Source organism: Pan troglodytes, chromosome 8 (assembly GCF_028858775.2).
Source record: "Pan troglodytes isolate AG18354 chromosome 8, NHGRI_mPanTro3-v2.0_pri, whole genome shotgun sequence".
NCBI classification, from domain to species: Eukaryota; Metazoa; Chordata; class Mammalia; order Primates; family Hominidae; genus Pan; species Pan troglodytes.
Window position 1 is genome coordinate 99378879 of NC_072406.2, and position 25239 is coordinate 99404117.

The 25239-nt window shown below is 37.4% G+C and overlaps 1 protein-coding gene across 29 annotated transcripts in view; it reads left to right on the forward strand.

The window, feature by feature from the left end:
- The window catches only part of SHLD2 (shieldin complex subunit 2), a 96556-nt gene that overhangs the window by 68003 nt on the left and 3314 nt on the right, over positions 1 to 25239 (forward strand). For 19 of the 29 annotated variants that reach the window (XM_063780819.1, XM_063780825.1, XM_063780821.1 and 16 more), the window contains 5 exons: positions 7600 to 7794; positions 7962 to 8096; positions 13000 to 13206; positions 17171 to 17399; positions 24180 to 24295. In XM_063780819.1, the coding sequence (XP_063636889.1) occupies positions 7600 to 7794; positions 7962 to 8096; positions 13000 to 13206; positions 17171 to 17399; positions 24180 to 24295 (882 nt within the window). The remainder of the gene's footprint in view (positions 1 to 7599; positions 7795 to 7961; positions 8097 to 12999; positions 13207 to 17170; positions 17400 to 24179; positions 24296 to 25239) is intronic. The other 10 variants (XM_054660333.2, XM_063780830.1, XM_063780829.1 and 7 more) reach the window with 1 other exon arrangement.

The window sequence follows — 25239 nt, forward strand, 5'->3', positions numbered from 1 at the left end:
AGGAATGCAAATTGCTACAACTCTTGTGAAGGGATATTTGGCAATATCTAACAAAATTACATATGTACTTAGCTTTCAACCTAGCAATCCCACTTCTAGGAATCTACCCTGAAGCTACACCTCCAACAATATGAAAATACATATCACAAGGTTATTCATTGCAGTATTGTTTATAATTGCAAAATATATAGGAGAATGATTCACTAAGTTATGGTACTTTCACATAGTGGAACACTATGTACTATGCGGCTGTACAAAAAGAATGAAAAAGATCTCTATGAACTGATATGGAGTGATTCCCAGGACATACTGTTATGTGAAAACATAAACCCCCCAAAACTGTATGTAGTATGCCGTCCTTCCTGTACGAAGGAATGGAGGTATAAGAAAATACCTCGGTTTATTTGTGGAAAGAAAATGCAGGAAGGATAAACCAGAAACTAAAGAGATTGGTCACCTACAGGGGGCACGTAGGAGAGGGGTGGAAGAAAGTGGGGAATGGGAACAGGATAGCAGGGGTCAGGAGGAAGTGACACTAACAAATGAATGTAATATTGTTACAAATGAACCTAATATTGTTACAAATGAACCTAATATTGTTACAAATGAATAAAATAACTACACAGAAGGGGGTGGGGAAGAAAAGACAAACCTAAGTAGCTGTGGAAAAGAGTATATTGACTGGATTCTATAAGGCTAATGACAGAAAGAACTGTACATAAATGCTGCAATCTAGTTAGAAATATGTTTCTCAAAGGGGAATGGCTTAGCAATAACCTTATGTACATACTAGAATGAACAAATGAGTACATAGATTGTAGATAAGGAAAGCTGGATTTCTCACTGTTGGAGAAAGAAATTATAAACAAGGGAAGGTTAAAACGAACCAGAGGTATTGTTATAAACTGAGGATTTTTAATATAGATAAATGGATACAGAAATATAGGCATGTGTATATGGGTGGGATACTACACATACATAAACATCTCCTAGTTCTGTCCATTGAGCGAGCACAGCACAGATGCAGTTACTCCCCAGTAATAATGAGCATACCTGGTGCCCAGATCTTCATCTGTAAACATTTTCTTTTCTTTTCTTTTCTTTTCTTTTGAGATGGACTCTTGTTCTGTCACCCAGGCTGGAGTGCAGTGGCATGATCTTAGCTCACTGCAACCTCTGCCTCCTGGGTTCGAGCAATTCTCCTGCTTCAGCCTCCCAAGTAGCTGGGACTACAGGTACATGCCACCACGCCCAGATAATTTTTGTATTTTTAGTAGAGATGGGGTTTCACCATGTTGGCCAGGCTGGTCTTGAACTCCTAACCTCAGGTGATCTGCCCACTTTGGCCTCCCAAAGTGCTGAGATTGCAGGTGTGAGCCACTGTGCCCGGCCTCTCTTTTTTTTTGAGACAGGGTCTGGCTCTGTTGCCCAGTCTAGAGTACAGTGGTGCGATCTCGGCTTACTCCAACTTCTGCCTCCTGGGCTCAAGCCAGCCTCCCACTTCAGCCTTCCAAGTAGCCGGTACCATAGCTGTGCACTACCACGCCTGGCTAATTTTTGTATTTCTTGTAGAGACTGGATTTCACCATGTTGCTCTGGCTGGTCTCGGACTCCTGGGCTTCAGCAGTCCACCCATCTTGGCCTCCCAAAATGCTGGGATTACAGGTGTGAGCCATTGTGCCTGGCCAACATAGTTCTCTAACGAAAGGAACCAGCTCTGCTAAAAGTGGTTGATTACAGGACTGGGTCAGGGCAAATTCAGGACAAGCCTGGAAGTCTAGTGGTGCCAGACAAGACATGTTGAAATAATGCAAGAGCCAACCTGAAGGAACACCTACTGGCTAAAGCTGAAGCAATTTGAGTAAGAAAATAATGATAGTATTGGATTAGAACCCATAGATTAAAATCTTTACAAATCCTTACTGACATAAAGATATATTTATTTCATTAACTAACCAGAGGGGAAGAGAGAGCTCTTCCTTCCAATGGAATTCCAATTAATAAATCTGAGAGAAAAGAAAAAAAAATAGAGAATTACTGGCCATGCTCAGTGGTTCATGCCTATAATCCCAGCACTTTGGGAGGCTGAGGCAGGTGGATGGCTTGAGCCCAGGAGTTCGAGACCAGCCTGGGCAACATGGCAAAACCCCATCTCTACAAAAAATAGAAAAATTAACCAGGTTTGGAGGTGTGTCCCTATAGTCCCAGCTATTCGGGAGGCTGAGGTGGGAGGATTGATTGATCCCAGGAGGTTGAGGCTGCAGTGAGCTGTGATCATGCCACTGCACTTCAGCCCGGGCAACAGAGTGAGACTCTGTCTCAAGGAAAAAAAAAAAAATACAAAACACAAAAATAGAGAATTACCATCAGGCAGAGATCACAATAATAAATACTGCACCGACACAAATGCACTGATAGATGCTAAAATTAGTAGGTGAAAGTTTGAGGAGAGAGAGCATTGCATAGTCTCAAAGTATCTCCCCAAGATACCAGCTTACTAGAGGGAAAATAATAAATTTATAAGAAAACTCTTCAGACACCAAGTTAACTGGGGGATTGGGATAAATATCACCAGTAATAAGATGTATGGTATCATAAATTCTTTGATATTATCCATTGAGAAGGATCCACCATATTTTTTGTGGAATTGCCAAAAATGCATAACTTCATTCCAATCATAAAACACTGGAGAAACCCAAAGGGAAGGACGTTCTACTAAATAATTGATCAGGATTCTTCATAAGTGTCAAGGTAATGAAAAAGAAAAGACTGAGAAACTCTTATAGACTAGAGGAGACCAAAGAGAAATAACAACTAAATGTGAGGTGGGATCTTGGATGAAATCCTACATAGAAAAAGGATATTAATAGGAGAATTGATAAAATTTAAATAACATCTACATTTTAATTAACAATATTTACTTAACGTTAGTTTCCTGTTTAAGATAATTTATAATATGTGAGATGCCCACATTAGTCGACATAGTGGGGAATATAAGGTAACTCTGTACTATTTTTGCAACTTTTTTGTAAGTCTTACGTTAGTTCAAAACAGAGTTTTTAAAAAAGCTGTATACGATCATCTCAATAGGTACAAAGAAAGCTTTTGATAAAATTCAACACCTGTTCATTAGGAATAGAATAAAATTTTCCTTAACTTCATAAAGAGTGTCTTTAGAAAACTCAGAACAATTATCATCCTAATTGGAAAAATAGTAGAAGCATTCCTTTTAAAATTCAGGAATATGACTGACTAGGATACTACTATTACTACTTTTCTTCAACACCGTATTAGAGTTATTAACCAGTGCAATAAATATGGAAAAATAGATACGTAAAGATTGGAAAGGTAGAAATAAAACTGCCATTATTATAGATGGTTTACATACCTTTTCCCTCTGAAAACTACAAACAAATTATTAGAAATAATGTGAAAATTTAGCAAAGTAGCTGGATATAAGATTAACATACAAAAGTCAATCACATTTCTAGAGTAGAGCGACTAACAATAACAAAGCTGCCATTGATAATAATATTATTTTGTACTAATAGTAATAAATGTAACAAAGTATGTGCAAGACCTAAAAAAGGAAAAAATTTTTAAATGAAAAACTAACGAAGAATGAAATAAACATATACTTTATTCATTGATTGGAAGATTTAACATTGTGAAGATTTCAGTTCTTTTCAAGTTGATTTGTAAATTCAGTGCATGTTCAATAAAAATCCTCATAAGATTTCAAGGGCTCAGTGGCTCATGCCTGTAATGCCAGCACTTTGGGAGGCCAAGGTAGGAGGATCTCTTGAGGCAAAGAGTTCAAGACCAATAAGATTTTCATGTAATTTGATAAGATTATATGATATTTATGTAGAAGAGTAAGTGGTTGAAAACAGCAGGGCATTTTAAGAAGAAAAGCAGGGAAGAATAATTTGCCCTATCAGCTATCAAGACTTAGTATGAACCTATAGTAACTGAGATGGTGTGGTTTTGCCCAGTTGAAGTCAGTTAAATTTTAATTTTGAGATTTCTGTAAAAGATACAAGTTTAGTCTTTTATTATGTATATTTGAAGGTGTTACATTTTGGAAAGTGTGTGTGTGTGTGTATGAATGATAGCTAAATGGCTTCTAAGTAAAATTCAGCATATCTTGTATATGTTGATAGAATAGAAGGGGAAGGAATGTTTTGAAATAATGAAAATAACATGGTATGCAAATGCTTTGCAAGAGATTTGGGAAATGTAGATATCTCTGGTTTTAAGGATGATCTAGATTCAAGTAATAGTTCAGTAATTTCATAAAACTCTTATGACAAAATTCTGGATGGAGAATATTCTATGAATCCCCTAGAGAGTTTCAGGCTTTTGTAGAATGATGTGAAAAATCTTGAACTAATTAGATAATCTTTAGAAGTTACTGCACAATCTTTGTTTTTACACATACACAGGAATTTATGGTGCTTTATTTTTTACAGGTTAGTAGCTAAATAAAGTATATTCTAAAGTTTTTTATTAATGTAGGGAAATGGCTACCAGTGGACATTTTGAGAATATTGCAGTTGTTTTTCTTCTGAAAGAGTAAACCAATTTGGTTACTCATTTTACCAATTTGGTTTTGATTTTGCAAGTGGTTACAACTCATGAGAGGATTCTTATTTCTGATCAATATATTGTGTTTTTGGAAAGGACTTCTGGGAAATAATTATGATGAAGCCCTCGAGCAATTGCAACAAAACCAAAAATTGAAAAGTGGGACCTAATAATACTTTTTTAAAATTTATTTTTTAGAGACAGGATCTCACTCTGTTACCCAGGCTGGAGTGCAGTGGCCTGATCATGGCTCACTGCAGCCTCAATCTCCCAGGCTCAAGAGATTCTTCTACCTCAGCCTCCTGAGTAGCTGGGACTACAGGTGCATGCCCCCATGCCCAGCTAATTTTTGTATTTTTTGTAGAGACCAGGTTTTGTCATGTTGCCCAAGCTGGCCTTGAATTCCTGAGCTCAAGCGATCCTCTTGTCTTAGCCTCCCAAAGTGCTGGAATTACATGTGTGAGCCACCACTCCCAGCCCCAGAACAACTATTATTAAAAAGTCAAAAAACGACAGATGTTGGTAGGCTGTGTAGAAAAGGAAATGCTTATACACTGTTGGTGGGAATGTAAATTAGTTCAGCCGCTGTTGAAAACAGTTTGGGGTTTTCTCAAAGAAGTTAAAACTGAACTATGATTTGACCCAGCAATCCCATTACTAGGTATATATCCAAAAGAAAACAAATTGTTCTACCAAAAAGGCATAAGCACTTGAATATTCATTGTAGCACTATTCACAGTAGCAAAGTCATGCAATCAACCTAGGTGGCCATCAGTGGAGGATTGAATAAAGAAAATGTGGTACATATACACCATGGAATTCTATGCAGCCATAAAAAGGAATGAAATCAGGATGGTGCAGTGGCTCATGCCTGTAATTCCCACACTTTGACAGGCTGAGGCAGGCAGATTGCTTGAGTCCAGGAGTTTGAGACCAGCCTGGGCAAGGTGGCAAAACCCTGTCTCTACAAAAAATACAAAAAAATTAGCTAGGTGTGGTGGTGCACAACTGTGGCCCCAGCTATTTGGGAGGCTGAAGTGGGAGGATCACCTGAGCCCAGGAGGTGGAGTTTACAGTGAGCTGAGATTGTGCCACTGCATTCCAGCCTGGGCAACAGAGTGACACCTTGTCTCAAATAAATAAATAAATAAATAAATAAATAAATTGCAGCAACACAGATGCAGTTGGAGGCAATTATCCTAAGTGAATTGAGGGAGGAACAGGAAACCAAATAACATGTATTCTCACTTATAAGTGGGAGCTAAACACTGGCTACTCATGGACATAGAGGTGGCAACAATACACACTGGGGACTACTAGAGGGAGAGGGTTGAAAAACTACCTGTTGGGTACTGTGCTCAGTACCTGGGTGACAGGATCACTTGTACCCCAAAGTTCAGTATCACGCAGTATTCCCAGGTAACAGACCTGCACATGTACACCCGAATCTAAAGTAAAAGTTGAAAAGACTTCTGTTCTTTCATCTTTATAGTGAGGTGTTACATGTTTTACAAACCTAGTTCTGATAATGTGACAGGAATATAAATTTATCTTGAATATTATTAAATATATAAGTCAAAGATCAACACAATGTTTCCATGAGGTAGACTTTTTTTGGAATCTAAATAACCATGTGTTTCCATGTAAATTTTTATGAATCAGGGACAAATATATAATTTGATGTTAGAGATGTTTTTGTTCCCCAAAAGCTCTATCTTGTTCATGAAAAACGAAGCCCAGAGAAGTTATATACAAGTTCACAGAGCTTATTATTGACAAAACCAGAATTTGAATACAACTCTTCTGATTCCAGATTTGCTGGAAATACTGTGAAAGAAGAACTCAGTCTGGTAGTATTACGTGTGGTTTTAATTTTTTCTTTGTAACTTTAGTTTGAATTTTATGTGTGTGTGAGCATCTGCATTTACTTTTAAAAACTTTTATTGTAAAAGCCTTCAAACATATACAAAAGTAGAGAATACAAAGCATAATGAACTTAAGTACCTATTAGCCAGCTTATTAAAACATGGTCAGTCTTGTTTCACCTGTTACATCCCTTTTCTTTTACTGTCTAAAGGAAGGAAAGAAGAAACACAAATCAGTTTATGGAGTCTGCTTTCTAAAAAGTACTTAAGTGTTTATTGCCAATATCTTATTTTGGTCAGCAATCAATCACATACTCAAGCATACTTCTCTTACCTTCAGAGAAATTAAAATTTAATCAGCAAAACTCATCAGCCTGTACCTTTAAAATATATGCATGTTATTGTACAGAAACTATACCTTAATAAAAAGTGAGAAAAAAAAATGAGACAGGAAAGAGAAAAACATTTAAAGGACATAGTAACTGAAGAATTAAATAACCAATCCAACACTTGAAAAATATTACAATGTAGCACATGCTCAAAAGCTCTCTGAGCTCAGGGAAGAAATCAGCACTGTGAATCTATAGTGGTAATCATTCTATGTGGTATTGGGTAGGACAAGAAGACAGCCTTGCAGCTGGAAATTGGTGAGGACGGAGGCCTCGCTGTGGAAAGAGTAAGGCACACTCAGGGAGAGAACCAGTGAGGTGGCTCTGAGCCTGTTTCAGAAGGGGCTTGAGGAAGAACGGCAGAGGCTAGGATAGTTGGGAAAGCAGGATCAAATCAGACTCCAGGGATTGGGGAACCAATTGGCTGTTACAGGGTGGTGGAGTCAAAAAAGAACAGAAATTTTGTGTTTGGTTAATTGATAGAAAATGATATTGTTAACAAAGTAAAGAAGTATGGGAACAGCACAAGTTTTTTGGGGATAGTAAATAATTCCATTTCCATTGATTAAAAATATCAAGTTTATTTTTACATCTAAACTGATTCAAGACTTAGCTATTGTACATGTTTTAGAGAAAACAAAACTATATTTTATATCTAATCATACTTTACAACATAAAATACAGTTCTAAAAAATATTATTTGTCAAGAAAAATATAATGTTGCCATCTTTTGTCTGTCTGTATGTTTTTTTCCTTAGATTCCAGTGTAGTTAGTGATGTTGTACTTCAAGACTTACTGGCATATGTGTCCTCAAAACATTCCTACCTCAGAGATCTTCCTCCGAGGCAGCCTCAGAGGGTGAACAGTATAGACTTTGTAGAATTGGAGCACCTTCAACCTGATGTATTAGTCCACGCAGTACTAAGAGTTGTTGATTTCACTATACTGACAGGTAAACATTTTGACTGCCTCCTTAATTTTAGATTATGAAAAAATTAAGATACAAGACCATCTTAGTGTACCATTTGGTTATCACTATATATGTATCATCAGCTATTAAAGTATGGTATCACGTGTGATAGAGTAATGCCAACTAAGATACTCATTTTCCTTTTCCAGAGGCAGTATACAGTTATAGAGGACAGAAGCAGAAAAAAGTTATGTTAACAGTGGAACAGGCCCAAGATCAACATTATGCGCTTGTATTATGGGGTCCTGGAGCAGCCTGGTACCCTCAACTTCAAAGGAAAAAAGGTAAATACACCAAAAAGCATTTAACCTATTTATATTTCGGTAAATGATTAATGTTTATGAGCCCAAGATGGAGAAAATCTTAAGAGACGAGACAGCTTTTGAAATACAAGTGATCATGGTTGAATATTCTTCTGCAAATTTCTTCTGTTAAAATTTTGTACCTCTTGTAGCAATTCATTTATCTAATAAGTCTTCATTAATTAATGGTGGTGAAATAAAGGCTTAAATTTATTCCCAGATATACTACTTTACCCTTTTAGTGAAGATCTTACCTCCTTCAAATAATGTTCTTTAAACATTTAATTCTGGAGAAGCTTCTACAATTTTTTTTCAGCCAGAGTACTCTGATAAATAAATGCTATGGTTATAAGGCAGATGTCAAGGGAGTTACCTTAACTCTTTCAAGTCACAATTAATGTTCAATAAATTACTGTTTCATATTTTTATTATAGTTGTTTTAAAAGCATGCACTGTTAGCCATCCCTAGAATGTTCAGTGTTAAAATATGACCCATGATTACATTTTTCTTTAAAGCATAAATTATTTCTGGTATATTGAATTAAATGGAATTGATGTTTCATTAAAATAGTATAGTGTCTTCCCTTTGCTATTGTGAGATCCTTTAGTTGTAACAAAGACAGTTTCATTTGTGGCTTATGAGTTATTTTTCCCTGCTAAATTAATTTAGAGATTGATTCAGTATATTATTATTTTTTACCTGAAAGAGTTAATGTCTCTCCAAACTTCTGCCTTCCAAATAGTTATTTGTAGATAGGATCTATCACATTGTCTCTCTTAATCATTAATAGCTATGACTAGGATTTGAGATAAGTCTAACTTTGGACTTTTATGTTAAGATCAAACAGGGACAGATGTTTGTTTGGTTGAGCAAGCTGACAAACATGTATCAGTGATAGACTAACTATGATCATTGACCACCATAGCCTGGCTGAGAACATGAGTCTAGTGCATGCTACACAAGAATGTAGGTCACAGGTATAGTGGAGCTGTAACAAAGCAGATTGCTCCATGTTTAATGTGAATATTCTTTTAAAATTAATAGTTTTTTGGTTAATAGAAGAGAAATTACAGTTGTCTCTAGGTGATTCTATGGTGTTTAGGTTAGTATTGAAAACATATGAATCCAGGAATTAAGATGTTGTTGTTCTTTGTACATTCATTCATCCAGCCCCCCTTATTTATAACCATCATTTTAAAGTTTTAACATATACTTCAATACCTCACATCAGTCTTTTTAAGATAAAAATCCCAATTTTGAAGGATTACTTAAGTAATTCTATTTTCCTGATTTTACTTTTCTTTTCAAGAGACCAACCCCATTTCCAAATTCCCAGCAAAGAGAATCTGATTGCCCAGAGTAAATTTGATTCAAAAAACTGTGATCAGGAAGACAGGGTCACACAATACAAATATGAGAGCTTGAGCTTATTTCAGTGGATGGGAAAACAGTTAAGGGAATCATTTGTGATCTGGGTGAATACATAAAGATATTCACTACCAAAAATGTGTATGTTCATTAGCTTAGAAAGATATATGTAATGTATTATTTAGTTTAAAAAGTAGATTATAGGCCAGGTGTGGTGGCTCACTCCTGTTAACCCAGTACCTTGGGAGGCTGAGGTGGGTGGATTGCTTGAGCCCAGGAGTTCAAGTTCTCATCTTAAAAAAAATAAAAAATAAAAAAAAATTGGATTGTAAAACTTCACGTATAGAAAATATATTATGTTATCATATAATAAATATTTTTATGTTTATATAAGTTAATACATAAAAATTTTCAAGAAAACCCTTTATATATAATAGTATCTTATTTTAATAAAAATGTATCTATAAGTACATATGTGCCTTTGAAAACCTGGAAATATGCATGTATAGCAAAATGCTAGCAGTGGTTATTTCTGTATGGTAGTATATGTGCTTTAATTTTTTCTTTATACCTTTAGTTTGAATTTCATATGTGTGTGAGCATCTGCATTTACTTTTAAAAACTTTTATTATAAAAGCCTTCAAGCATATATAAAAGTAGAGAGAATACTAAGCATAAGGCACTTTTTTTTTTTTTGAGACAGAGTTTCATTCTTGTCACCCAGGCTGGAATGTAGTGGCATGATCTCTGCTCACTGCAACCTCCTCAAGTTATTCTCCTGCCTCAGCCTCCCAAGTAACTGGAATTACAGGCATGTGCCATCATGCCCAGCTTATTTTTGTATTTTTAGTAGAGACGAGGTTTCACCATGTTGGCCAGGCTGTTCTCGAACTCCTGATCTCAGGTGATTCACCCGCCTCAGCCTCCCAAAGTGCTGGGATTATAGGCATGAGCCAGCCACCGCACCCGGCCAGCATAATGAACTTAGGTACCTATTAGCCAGCTTATTAAAACATGGTCAGTCTTGTTTCACCTGTTACCTCCCTTGTCTTTACTGTTTAAATATTTCACAATAAATATATTTTATTTTATAATTAAAAATAAAATTAAAACCTTATGCTTTTTAAAATAAAAGAATAGTTAATGTTTGGAAAATCTAGCTAACAATGTGAGAAAAAATAGAATTAAATTTATACTTTATGTTTGTGCCAATATAAATTTCAGATACATTAGAGATTCAAATACAAAAATAATGAAACAATGAATAGTAGAAGAAAATATAGGCAAAATTATTTGTAATGCAAAGGTTGGTAGGGTAAATAAAATCCAGGAACAAAAACTATTATACATAAAAACCACCATGTACAAAATTGAAAGGCAACCAAAAAAAACAGAAAAAAAATTACATTGTCAGAAAATAATGCAGTAAGCAAAAGACACATATCTATAGAGATAAATGGGGAAAGGATATGAGTAGGCAAGTCCCCAAAGAAGAAATAAAAATGGCCAATAAATATATGGGAAAAATTGTTCTTACAAGTAATTGAAAACACACAAAGTAATGATGATAGATGATTTTTCTTTTAAGAAATTGATAGAGAAGATATGGGAAAACAGCTACTGTCATCAGCTATTGGAAATGCAAACTGGCAGAACCTTTCTTGAGGATAACTGACAATTAATATGAACAAATTGGGGGTACTTTTAGCCCAATAATTTTAGCTATAGGAACTTATCATAACTATGTATAAAGATGTAGCTGAAAATGGGTTTATCATGGTATCATGTATAATTGTGAAAAATAGAAAACAACCAGAGTCCCTCAAAATAGAGGTTTGCTGTAATAATTTTTAAGATTTTGGTGTATCTGGACAATGGCATATTATGTAATATTTAAAAGCAATGTAGAATAATACATACATATAAAACTATATTTGACTTATTAAGTCAATCCCAATAAATAAAATCCCAAACAACTGGTTGTCCGCTAAAATGTTAACTGCTTATTTAGGGTGTTGAGATTATGGCTGCTATATGTTTATTTACTTGGCTTCTCTTAGCTTACTTTTCTAATCAGGTATTTTGTAATAAGACAAGAAAGCTATTTTAGTGATTGGTTTCAAGCAGTAACTTGGAATATATGCTTTAGTTCTAGCTAGTGATGCTCTGTCTTTACAGATTTACTGAGATGTTTGATGATTTTCCACCAAAAAAAAAAAAAAAAAAAAATCTCTAGTGAAAGAAACTAAGGAGATGAGCAGGTGTAGTAAATTAGATTTATGGCCTGAAGTGAGAAACTAAAAAGACAGCTGATGTTATCAGAAAAATTAGTGCTAAGAAACCCTCTTTTGTTTTATTATAGTTTTGAAGTTGAATTTACTAATACAGAATATGATAATACAGATAAGTTGAATTTACTAATAGAGAATATAACAGTAACAAGGTCTGTGTTATTGTGGCTTTAAGTATTAGAATTGTGGCCGGCGTGGTGGCTCCCACCTGTAATCCCAGCACTTTGGGAAACCGAGGCAGGCGGATCACGAGGTCAGGAGATCAAGACCATCCTGGCTAACACAGTGAAACCCCGTCTCTACTAAAAATGCAAAAAAAATTAGCCGGGCGTGGTGGCGGGCGCCTGTAGTCCCAGCTACTCCGGAGGCTGAGGCAGGAGAATGGCTAGAACCTGGGACGTGGAGCTTGCAGTGAGCCGAGATTGCGCCACTGCGCTCCAGCCTGGGCAACAGAGCGAGACTCCGTCTCAAAAAAAAAAAAAAAAAATTGTTACTGAGAGTTAAAAATAAGTACTATTGTGTCTAAATGCTTTTTGTTCTAGAAAAGTTAACTATTGAAATATGAGTGAAATATTAGACTTGGGTTCATTTCAGTGTCCTTTCTTTAACAAAACAAAACAAAACTTTGCCTATAGATAGATACATGAGAATTTTCTTTACAGAAAGCAGTTGGTTATTATCAATGATGACCGTTCAGGAGGGCAAGGAATCTTTAGAAAATATTTTATTAAAATTATCTCTGGTGGCCCGGCGCGGAGGCTTATGCCTGTAATCCCAGCACTGTGGGAGGCCGAGGTGGGCGGATCATGAGGTCAGGAGTTCAAGACCAGCCTGACCAACATGGTGAAACCCTGTCTCTACTAAAAATACAAAAATTAGCCGGGAGTGGTGGCACGCACCTGTAATCCCAGCTACTCAGGAGGCCGAGGCAGGAGAATCACTTGAACCTGGGAGGTGGAGGTTTCAGTGAGCCGAGATCACATCACTGCTCTCCAGCCTGGGCAACAGAGTGAGACTCTGTCTTGGAAAAAAAAAAAAAATAATAATAATCTCTAGCATGCTTCTGTTGTCTTAATGCACCATTCATATTTTGTCTCTGTTTACCCAAATTCTTTAGTGATAAAAGATTAGTATTCAACTGACTTAGATCAATCTATTTAATCTGATACTAAGCCTAGATTTTTTTCCTTTTTGGTGACTTTTGTTTTTACTGTTTTTGTTTAAGGTTATATTTGGGAATTTAAATATCTTTTTGTTCAGTGCAATTACACACTAGAAAACCTAGAATTGCATACAACGCCTTGGTCATCCTGTGAGTGCTTGTTTGATGATGATATAAGGGCAATTACATTTAAAGCAAAATTTCAAAAAACTGCACCCTCCTTTGTGAAGATATCAGACTTAGCAACCCACCTAGAGGATAAGTGTTCAGGTAAGATCTTTATATACATAAATTCTGCTATTTTTATTTCTTTTGAAACAGGGTCTTGCTCTGTTGTTCAGGCTGGAATACAGTGGTGTGAACACAGCTCACTGCAGTCTCCACCTCCCAGGTTTAAGTGATTCTCCCTGTTCAGCCTTTCGCGTAGCTGAGGAGGGAAGGGAAGGCTAGTGCATACCATCAGTGCATGCCACCACACCCAGCTATTTATTTATTTATTATTTTGGCAGAGACAGAGTCTCCCTATGTTGCCCAGTCTGGTTTCAAACTCCTGGACTCAAGTGATCCTCTTGCCTTGGACTCCCAAAGTGCTGGAATTACAGGCATGAGCCACCACACCCAGCCCACTGCTAGTTTTAATATAAGCAAAAAGGCTACCACTTGTGGTAAAAATGTATAATTCTATATAAAAGTGAAATATAAATCTTTGCAAATATCTGAACTAGATTCCAGTAGTTTTAGGAACTATGTGCCAGGAACCAGGGACAAAGAGCAAATACCTATTTTTTATTATATGACAAGTGGGAGCAGAAATTCAGTTCCTTACTTTATCTTGGCCAAACGCCAGATTAAAATGTTACTAGTTGGGTTAATTCACATATATGTATAAATATGTTTTCCAATATATGATTGAAGGTTAGCATTGTTATATCATAAAACTATGCTAAGGAGAATACAGGCAGAAAACAAAGACAATACCTCTCAAAAAACCCAACTTTTAATTGAATACAGAGATTTCATTCTCAAAGAAGAACTCCTTATTCCTAGTTCTACACTGAAACATTTACTAATACCAGCAGATAGTTTAAATTAATAATATTTCTGGAAGGTAAACACAGATGATAGAAAATTTATAAGCTTTTATACTATAAAAATTTCATACTATTTTCAAAAATGGAAGTTGCCTATGGTCATAAAAGACTCTAGATTTATACTAACTGGTAAAATCTTGGTAATGTTATAGCATCATGTAAGTTCCTAAGCCAGTTTTATATTTATGTGCCCCTCCCGTGCTCTGCTTCTCCAACTTCACAGACATATAGAGGTGGTCACCACAGGAAGGAATGCCAGACACAGTTGAGGGGCTACATTACTTTGCAGAGACGTTTAGTTTGGTGCCATGGAGAAGTCAACTCTGTTATTTACTGCTTACACAAAACAGTTATCTGCTGGGATTGAAATCTAGAATTAGGTTTAAAAATAAAAATAAATAACATCATGGACAACAACAAAATAGGAGGCCACCACGCTGATGATGAAAGATTCTGAGGCTATAGCCCCACTTGTTTGAGGACGCAGCCAGGAATTGTGCATGTTCTTGGAAGTCCTGGAGGTGTGCTCCTCATTAGCAAGCCATGCCAAAACTGTGCCATTAAAATCAGTCCTTCAGAGGCTTTGTTCACAGAGGCCTGTTTAGCCTTTTTCATTCTCTTTATGTTCAGCTATGAGGGCTGAATTCATAGTTTCTGTCATAGTGTATGTGTTTTTAAGACAAAAATGGGGAGAGAATATGAAAACACAAGCAACTTTTCCCTAACCTATTTTATAGTTAAACAAAAGGAGAAAGAGAGATCAGCATGGGAGCATTTCCTAGAAGGGTCTGCTTGCTCAACAAAAGCCAGAGGGGGATGAGGCTAGGCCTGAGTCCTTGTAAAGAAATGAAGATGCTTACCCAGTACCTCATCTTACCGCCAGCAGAATTTCAGTGCTCAGCCGGAGTGACCCCCTTGAAAGCAAAGTCCACATTCAGCATGACCTTTTAATTCTTTTCAAGAGTTGTGTAAATTTACAAAATGATAGGATTATGTGAACATTCTTTTAAAATTATTGAATTATTAAGAATTTTTTAGGCTGGGCAGGGTGGCTCATGCCTATAATTCCAGCACTTTGGGAGGCCGAGGTGGGTGGATCATTTGAGGTCAGGAGTTTGAGACCAGCCTGGCCAACGTGGTGAAACCCTGCCTCTACTAAAAATACAAAAATTAGCCAGGCATGATGTCAGGTGCCTGTAGTCCCAGCTACTTGGGAGGCTGAGGCAGGAAAATTGCTTGAACGCAGGAGGCAGAGGTTGCAGTGAGCCGAGATTGCACCACTGCACTGCAGACTGGGTAACAGAGCAATACTCTGTCTCAAAAAAAAAGACTTTTTGAGTGGAGGGAGGAGAGCAAGGGTTTAAAAACTAACTGTTGGGTACTCTGCCTACTACAGGAGACTCTACTTGGGTGATGATATGCCCATGTAACAAACCTGCACATCTACCCTCTGAATCTAAAATAAAAATCGAAATTTTTTTTTTTACATAATTTTTTAGGCCAGACACATTGGCTCAAGCCTGTAATCCCGGCATTCTGGGAGGCCAAGAAGAGTGGATCACTTGAGCCCAGGAGTTGGAGACCAGCCTGGTCAACATAGCAAATCCCCATCTCCACAAAAAAATACAAAAATTAGCCAGGTGTGGTGGTGTGTGCCTGTAGTCCCAGCTACTCAGGAAGCTGAGGTGGGAGGATCACTTGTGCTCAGGGAGGTTGAGACTGCAGTGAGTCAAGATTGCACCACTGCACTCTAGCCTGGACGACAGAGTGAGACTGTCTCAAAACAAAAAAAAATAATAATAATAATTTTGTAGTGATTTGACATGTCTTTGGAAAGATGTGGTATTGAATCTTCTACAGTTTGTTACATATTCGATCGCTACACACTCCTGCTAACTCATGTAGGGATATGTGACACAATTGGAAGAGATGATGAAACCATCTTTGGGCATTGAAAGACTAAAGCAAATGAAGTTAAGAACAGAAGACTCATCATTAACTGGACTCTGAAAGAGATAACCAGAAAACAGTAGGAGACTAGAGTGATTAGTTCTTGACCTGGAGTGTTCTTACTTCTAAGTGGATGAAGAAGAACAAATTTGAAGGCTTAAGGCTTAAAGAAGCCTTTAAATTGACTATGGAGAAAGGGAGAATAATGCTCAGGAAAACTCATAGACCTCACCAGTACACAGTAAGACGAAAGTAAATTAGGAAAAAATAATGTCTGGGAGATAGTAGATATTCAGTATTTGTTTACTGGTGAATGGATGAGCCATTAGCAGTGAATTATGAATATGCTTGAGGTTTCTTGTGAGTCACCTGAGAAACGATTAATGAGAACTTTTTATAACCCACACCCAGAGTATATAGATGATAATGGTGAGCGGAAAGTTGGAAAAAAGTTTAAAAGAGAACAGGCTATTGATATTTTTAGGTAGAGAGAAGAAGAAAAGTTCGCCTCCTATTTGGCTTTTTTTTTTTTTTTTTTGAGACAGAGTCTCGCTCTTTCGCCCAGGCCGGAGTGCAGTGGTGCGATCTCGGCTCACTATAAGCTCCGCCTCCCGGGTTCAAGCCATTCTCCTGCCTCAGCCTCCCGAATAGCTAGGACTACAGGCGCCAGCCACCGCGCCTGGCTAATTTTTTGTATTTTTAGTAGAGACAGGGTTTCACCATGTTAGCCAGGATGGTCTCGATCTCCTGACCTCGTGATCTGCCCGCGTCGGCCTCCCAAAGTGCTGGGATTACAGGCGTGAGCCACTGCGCCCGGCCCCTATTTGGCTTTTCACTATGATCAGTTTAAAAGAAGACAGGGCAAGGAGAGAGGACATGTTAGCTAGTTTCAAGTATTCGAAGGGATTTCTTCTAAAGGAGGTATTGAACTTATTTTGCCTGATTCCAGAGGATGGGGAAGGAAGGAAACATCACATGTTCAGCCAAATTAGCCAAGTAAACCTGCTCTCAGTTGCAGCCAGACATCCCTGCCCTTAGATTCTAGGAAAATAGTAAAGAAGACGAAGAACAAGACCTCAGTGTATCCTTTTACTACAAGTGACTGTAAATCAACTATAAAATTAGCCATGTTTGTAAATTAAAGTTATAATTTTGGCCCAATAATTTATAATATATCTGTTTGTTGTTTGTAGGAGTGGTTCTAATTAAAGCCCAGATTTCAGAGCTGGCATTTCCTATTACAGCAGCTCAGAAGATAGCTCTAAATGCTCACAGTTCTCTGAAGAGTATTTTTTCTTCTCTTCCCAACATCGTATATACTGGCTGTGCAAAATGTGGATTGGAACTAGAAACAGATGAGAACAGGATCTACAAACAATGTTTTAGCTGCTTGCCATTTACTATGAAGAAAATATATTATAGGTAAGGCAACTAAGCAAGCCAATTTGATGGAAAATAATTATTATAGATCTGGAAAAATTAGTCTGTAAACCCTTACTTTCTAAAAATAATTAACTAGAGCTAGTCGAAGAGAATAAAATTTTCCGAGTGATAGATAGCTATTTATGGAAGCAAAAATTACCCAGGAATCGTTATAGGAATTTCTTAAAGATAGGAATTTCTTAAAGCAGTAATTGGGAGATTTTATTGTCTTCAAACAGCTGTACCAAAGAAACATTTTCCTCGGTTTACTTTTTAACCAAAATCTAAATGCTCATAAATAACTCATTTTCCCACCTTAACATATAATTAGAATTTAAAGGCTAAAAGTATCATATGATCTCACCTCTGAGTTGTTGTGGAAGCTAGTAAGACATTTAAGCTATTTTCCCACCTTTACCTTAGAAATTAAAGCTAGCAAATAAATGTTGTATGGTAAAACTGCTAATCAGCTCAGTGAAAAACACATTGTTTTTTGAATAATAGGTAGTCAAAAGCTCAGATATTTTTCTCTTTACCTCATAAATTACATGTGTTTACAAAATAGCACTCAGTGTTTTATGCTCCTTATGATTATTTCTAAATATTGCGGTATCTAAAAACTAAATTCAGATATATTCCACATGTTATCATGGCATACTTCAAGAAAAGTTATAGAAGCTTAATTTGTAAACCTTATTTCTCTTTACAGATATTATGTTTGTTATAAATAAGTGAATGAATTTTGCTATTACTGTGAAAGTTGCTTTTGTGGAAAAGAAGATTGAATTAAGATGTATGGTAGGCTGGGTGTGGTGGCTCACGCATGTAATCCCAGCACTTTGGGAGGCCGGGGTGGGGGGATCGCTTGAGCCCAGGGGTTCAAGACCAGCCTGGGAAACATAGGGAAACCCCATCTCTACCAAAAAAAAAGCTGGGCAGGTGACATAGGCCTGTAGTCCCAGCTACTTGGGAGGCTGAGGCGGGAGGATTGTTTGAGCCCAGGAGATCGATTGTTACAGTGAGCTATGTTTGCACCACTGCACTCTAGCTTGTGCAGCAGAGTGAGACCCTGTCTCAAAATCAAAACAAAAAATGCATGGTATGTAACAAACAACATTGATTTCTTAATAGTTAAGGCCCCTCAAAAGTATGTATAGGTGACTTATTTATGTCATTCCAAATGTTTCTATTCAATATAAGCATTTATTGGACAAAAATGTTGCTCAATACTATTCCTTATGGGGAGGAGGGCCTTTGAATCTTTAGTTTACAAAATGACTGTTCAAGAGAAGGACTTCACAGATCAGTATCACCTGATTATGGCATAACTAGTATGAGGTATTTAAGATCTCTTCCTAAACTATACCACATTAAAGATGTAGTGCTAGTTTGTTGTCTTACTAGAATGTTGAATGGTCATGTTAAGGCAAGAATTATTATTTTATATTTATTTAAAAGCCTTTTTTTTTTTTATTTTTTGAGACAGAGTTTCGCTCTTGTTGCCCAGGCTGGAGTGCACTGGTGCGATCTCAGCTCATCGCAACCTCTGCCTCCCAGGTTCAAGTGATTCTTCTGTCTCAGCCTCCCAAGTAGCTGGGATTACAGGCATGTGCCACCACGCCTGGCTAATTTTGTATTTTTATAGAGACAGGGTTTCTCCATGTTGGTCAGGCTGGTCTCGAACTCCTGACCTCAGGTGATCCACCCGTCTCAGCCTCCCAAAGTGCTGGAATTACAGGTGTGAGCCACCAAGTACAGCCTAAAAGCCTTTAAATTGTTATTAGAGTCCAGATTATATGGTTTCCTTGAAAAGAAAATATTGAAATTAACAAACTCCCTTCAAGTTATCAAGTATGTGACTCCAAAATCATCTACATAAATCAATCAGCAAACTGAATAAGAGAAAACTCTCATTGATTATTTTTCTAAGACTCAGTCAAATATTTATTAGGAATCCACGTATGTTCACATATCACATATGTACTGCGGATGTTACACTACTTGACCTAAGTAGACTTATTGTGCCCAAGAAGCTTGGTAGTCCATTTAAGAAACACTTAATGAACATTTGTGTGGCATAACAGTCCCAGACTATGAGTGGGTTGATCATATTTTACATTGGTTGTAACTTGGAGCTGATTTGCCAATGGAAACAACATTAGATATTGCATTGGAGTCTCATACGAGGCCACAGACATTTATTAAATTAACATGTAGATAGCATAGTTCCTGTTCTTCAAGCTATCATAAAACTCAAATACCATTTTTAACAATGTTTCTACAGAATATTCAGATTTACATTTTTGCAATACAAGAAATAAATTTATTTTTCTGTACTAGAAGCAAAAAACCCCAGCAGGTCAAACCACAATTAAGGCTCCTATTTAGGCAGCACTAGGAAATGTTTGGGTCTCTCAAGAGGTTATAGTCAAGGTGTAGGCTGGGGCTGCAGTCATCTGAAGGCTTGACTGAGGCTGGAGGATTCATTTCCAAAGTGGCTCATTCATATGGCTGGCAAGTTGAGTTCCTCTTCACTTGGGTGTCTCCACGGGCTGCCTGAATGTTCTCACAAAGTGGCAGCTCATTTCCTCAGAGCAGGAAAGGCAAGAAAGAGAGTTCCAGATGGAAGTCAGCCTTTTTGTGACCTAGACTCAGAAGTCATGTGGCATCACTTCTACCAAATTCTGTTCATCAGAAGTGAGTTTAGCTGTGCGTTGGAGAGTGGATTAGAATGAAGCTAGTGCAGAGAAGCGGTAAGAGGCTGTTGCCTTATTTTGGAGGGGAGATGATAGTGGCTTGACTAGAGAGGAAGTGGTAGGAATAAAAAGAAGTGGACAGATTTGAGAATGGTCGGAAAATAGTTTGCAAGATGTAGTGATTGGTAGGTAAAGAGAGAGCACAGGTACATTGCAAATCATTGACACTTGGGTGAACAATAAGATTATTTATTAAAACAAGTAACCTTGGGAGAAATGTTGATCATATTGAGCTTGAGTTCCTGAGAGGTAACAAGTTGGAAAGTGGTTAGATGTAAAGAAATGCAATTTGCAAGAGAAGTCTTGGCTAGGCTTATAAGGTTATCTGTGGTAATTGAACTTTTGCTTGGTTTCTGCACCCTGTTTTGTTTTTCCTTCTTAATCTTCAGTGATTACCTCTCATAATGGATTATTCTCACTAGCCTATAAAGACACTCCCATATTTCTCTTATTAAAAAACAAACAAAATCATCCATTAACATTACATCTCCCTCTTATCCCTTCGTTTTTCTATTCTGTTTTATACCCAGCCAAACTTTGTTAAAGAGTTGTAAATATACTCTCTCTCCCCTATTATGTCTTCAGTTTCACTTCAGTTATTCCATTCTACTCCTACCATGCTGCAGAAGCTGCTTTTGTCAAAGTTACACTTTTGATGTTGCCTGAGGCATGGATACTTCTTTCCTTGCTCTAACTGCTCTCAGTTATATTCAGCATGTCAGTCCACTTCCTCCTTCTTGAAACAGTCTCCTCCTTGCTTTCTAACCTGTCTCTCAGGCCCTTCTTTCTCAGCCTCTTCTACCCCCTCTTTAAATGCTGGGGTTAATCTTGAGCTCTCATCTGTGTCCTTCCTCTTATTCTTTCTGTACATTCTGCCTGGATGATCACAGCTGTTTTCGTATTTGTACTTAACATCTTCACCCTGATTTTCTCCTCCAGGCTCCAGTAGTCAGGTATCAAATTCTTTGCTTGACGTCCATCTCACATTTAAACATACCCACAATAGACTCTTGTTTTTCCTAACCACACTCAAATCTAGTTCTCTTCATTTTTATACTTTCTGGAAAATGGCACACCATCTACCCAATTATTTAGGCTGGAAACCTGGGCACAATCGTCGCATCATTTTCTCTTCCCTACCTCCCCTATCTAATCTATTAGCAAGTCCTAGGAATTTTCATTCAGAACTATATCACAAATTCATCCACTTTTTTCCATCTCCACTGCTAACATCTTAGTCCAGTGTATCTCAGCAGGGGCAGTGTTGACATTTTTCTCAGGACAGTTTCTCATTATGTACCATATCCCACATGCTGCGGGGCATGTGGCATCCCTGTTTACCTTCCCCTAGCTGAACCTCAATTACTGTGAAACCAAAATGGAAAGTCAGTGCCTGCTGGTCTGGAATCACTCAGGCCTCATCTGAGTCCCTACGACCTGTTGCGCAAACCAGCACACCAGCAGTCTCTTGGTGGGGCTCCTCCTGGCCTTGCCTCCTCCCCTTTATTCTCCACCCGTTGGCAGTGTGATTACCCTTTGCCTTTGCTTCACCCATCAGTCGTCTCCTTATGCTTGTTTCCTCTGCAGTCTCATCTGCTGCCACTCCCCTGTCGTCCAGCACTCTAGCCACGTGGCCTTCTTTCAGTTCTTCATTTTGATTTTTCTCCTTAGGATGTTCTTGAATGTCTTCCCTCTGTCTGACTCCACAAGGCTGGTTTCTTCATGTCTTAGATTAAATGCTGCTTTATCAGAGAGGCCTTTCCTAACCACTCTTCTTTATTTTCTGTTATAGTAGCCTGGGTGTGCTTACTGTAATTTGTAGTTGCATACTGTCTTTTCTAAAAAACATTTTTACTGAAGTTAAAATTCATATACCATCAAATTAATCTTCTGAAATGTACAATTCAATGGCTGTAGTATATTCCCAGGGCTGTGTAGCTATCACCACAACCAGTTAGGACATTTTCGTCACCCAGCCCTTTACAAAGCCTCATACTCATTAGCAGTCACTCTCCATTCCCCATGCCCCTCAACCTATGGCAACTACGAATCTGCTTTCTGTCTCTATAGATTTGCCTGTTCTAGATATTTTATATAAATATTATATAATATGTGATCTTTTGTGACTGGCTTCACTTAGCATGATGTTTTCAAGGTCCATCCATGTTGTAGCATGTATCATGACTTCATTCCTTTTTATTGCAAAATAATATTGTATTGTATGCATATACCACATTTTATTTATCCATTCATCAGTTGATGGACAATTGGGTTGTTTCTACTCTTTGGCTATTATGAATGATGCTGCTGTGAACATTTGTGTACAAGTTTTTGTGTGGATATGTGTGTTCATTTCTCTTGGGTATATATTTAGGAGTGGTGGAATGGCTGGGTCATATGGTAACTGTCTGTTTAACCTTTTGAGGAGCTACCAGGCTGTTTTCCAAAATTGCTGCACAATTTTACATTCTCATCAGCAATATGAGGGTTGTAATTTCCCCATATTCTTGCCAGTACTTCTTATTCCGTTTTTCTTTTTGTTGCATATGCTTTCGGGTCGTATCTAAGAAAGGTGTCATTTCTAAGCCAAGGTTATGGAGGTTTGCTCCCGTATTTTCTTCTAAGAGTTTAGTAGTTTTACCTCCTACATTTAGGTTTATTATCTACTTTGAGTTAAGTTTTGTATATGGTTGATAAGGAAGGGGTGTAATTTTGTTTTTTGGCATGTGTATATCTAGTTGTCCCAGCGTGAATTTTTGAAAAGACTGTTCCATCCCTGTTTAGTCACCTTGGCACCACTGTTGAAAAGCTTATTTTCTTTCTTCTTCTTTTTGTAGAGATGAGGTCTCGTTGTGTTGCCCAGGCTGGTCTCAAACTCCTGGCCTCAAGCAGTCCTCCTCACCTTGGCATCCCAAAGCGCTGGGATTACAGGCATGAGCCACCGCGCATGCCCAATTTCTTCCTATCCCTCTACAGTTTTACGTTCCTTGAGTGACGGAACCAGATTTGTCTTTTTCACTAGTGGGTACCCAGCACTTACCACAGTCCATGATAGATACTCAGTTTATATTTGTTGAAATAAATAATGGAGGGAGAGAGAGGCTGAGGAAAGAGTGTAGAGTGAAAAGAGGAAGGAACATAGAGTCATCGTGTGAATAAAGGGGGAAGTGGGTTTTTAGGGGGAAAATCAGTAGTTATGTTTTAGCTCTGTTACATTAAATTCCCCTGCTAATGAGCCTGTTTCTGAATTCTGTTCTCAATTTATTTTTTAAAAATCAATGTAGTTATAAAATAGGTACCACATGCCATGATTAAAATGCACACTACATAGGAGGTTACAAAACAAAGAGTGAAAGTCTCCTTCACCATCCAACCCTCTCCCACCAGTGCTGCTTCCATTGCTGGTGAGAAGGTTTTTTGTATGTCCTTCCAGTGATTTATTATGTTCATCCCAGCACATGTGTATCCCTTTCTTTAGAAGCATGTGGACAGAAGAATATTGTTCATATTGTTGTTCCCTAGAGTCTATCCTGGTGCTCCTTCCCTAATAGCACTTGCAAATGTTCTTCATTCTTTTTATCAGCTACATAGTATTAAGATGTAGGATGCACTGAAAATTGTTAATCCAGTTCCCTGTTTATTGATATGCAAAACAGTTTATTTCTGATAGGAAAGAATTCAGTTGAAAAAAGTGACTTGAAATTGTGATTGTGAAATATGTGATTATTATTTTTATTTTCATTTCTAAAAATAATTTATAAAACAGTTTATTTTTATATTAGTATCTGAAATTTAAAAATGGATATATAATAAATAAAATGTAGTAATTTATCATTTGAAGCTCTTGGGGGAAAAAAAACACCTTTTTTTCCTTCTAGGATGTCACAGAACATCCTAGAGTTGTTTTAGGCATTAAAATTAATCCTGCATAAAAACCAAGTGCTTTTTGGAATTATTTTTCATTTAAGCATTTCTTTTATTTGAAAATCTTTTTGAAGGTCCTGTGTTGTTTACTCTTTTGTAGGCCAGCGTTAATGACTGCCGTTGATGGAAGACATGATGTTTGCATCCGTGTAGAATCAAAGCTGATAGAGAAGATTCTTCTCAACATTTCTGCAGACTGCCTCAACAGAGTGATAGGTAATATATCAGTGTGCCATCAAGAAGTTGTTTTATTCAGGAGTATAAATGGTATATCGGAACAGAAAGAGCACTGTACTTTAAATTAAGAGCTTTTCTGTCCATATGAAAACAGAAGGATAATTTAGCTTAAGTGAAATATAAGCCTATGTAAGTTAGAAGGTTGACTTGCTTTACACCTGTTAGTACATGAACAGCGGGAGGCACCTAATTTCTTCTTAACCTACATTTCCTGTTGGTAAGCAAAAACTATTTTACTTAACTCTAGTTTTATAAGAGTGAAGTCAATGAGTGTGTGACATAATATATATGAAGATAGTCCACTGTCAGTGGAATGGATTTGCAAGATCTTCAGCCGTGATGTCTTAGTTGTCAGTGGCTAAGAATAAAACAAAGATAATATATTTGTCAGGTATTCAAACTCCATTCCTGTTCTCATTAGCCTCAGATCCTCTAAGCTGATGAGCTAATCTGGTTCTGTGATTGCTTTATCTTTCAATAGTAGATTGTTTTTCGTGTTTTTTTTTAGTTGGGGGTGTCTAGTAATTTTGGGTTGAATGCTGAACATTGCATATATTAAGTAGAACAGTACAAACAGAGGTAAATAGTATTTGTACCTGGAAACAGGCATGCCTCTTCTGGTCCTTTACTGGAGGTGAGGGGTGAGCAGGATGGTCAGTCTTGTCATAAGTAGAGTTGGATTCAGGTTTTGTTGTTTCTCTGGTTACCTTCAGGTCACCACTGGTTTCAAATTATCTTGTGCTTATGGTGGGAAGTGGTTCCCCAGTATTCCTGCTCCACCATCAGCATAGCCCTCCACTCTGCACCTGGGCCTCAGAGAAAGTTTCTTTCCACGTTCTTGCACCTCCCCAAGTTGCACAAGCTTTTGTTGGTTGTTATTTGGTGCATCCTAACCTGGTGGGCGGGAGCAGGGTTGTTCCTCT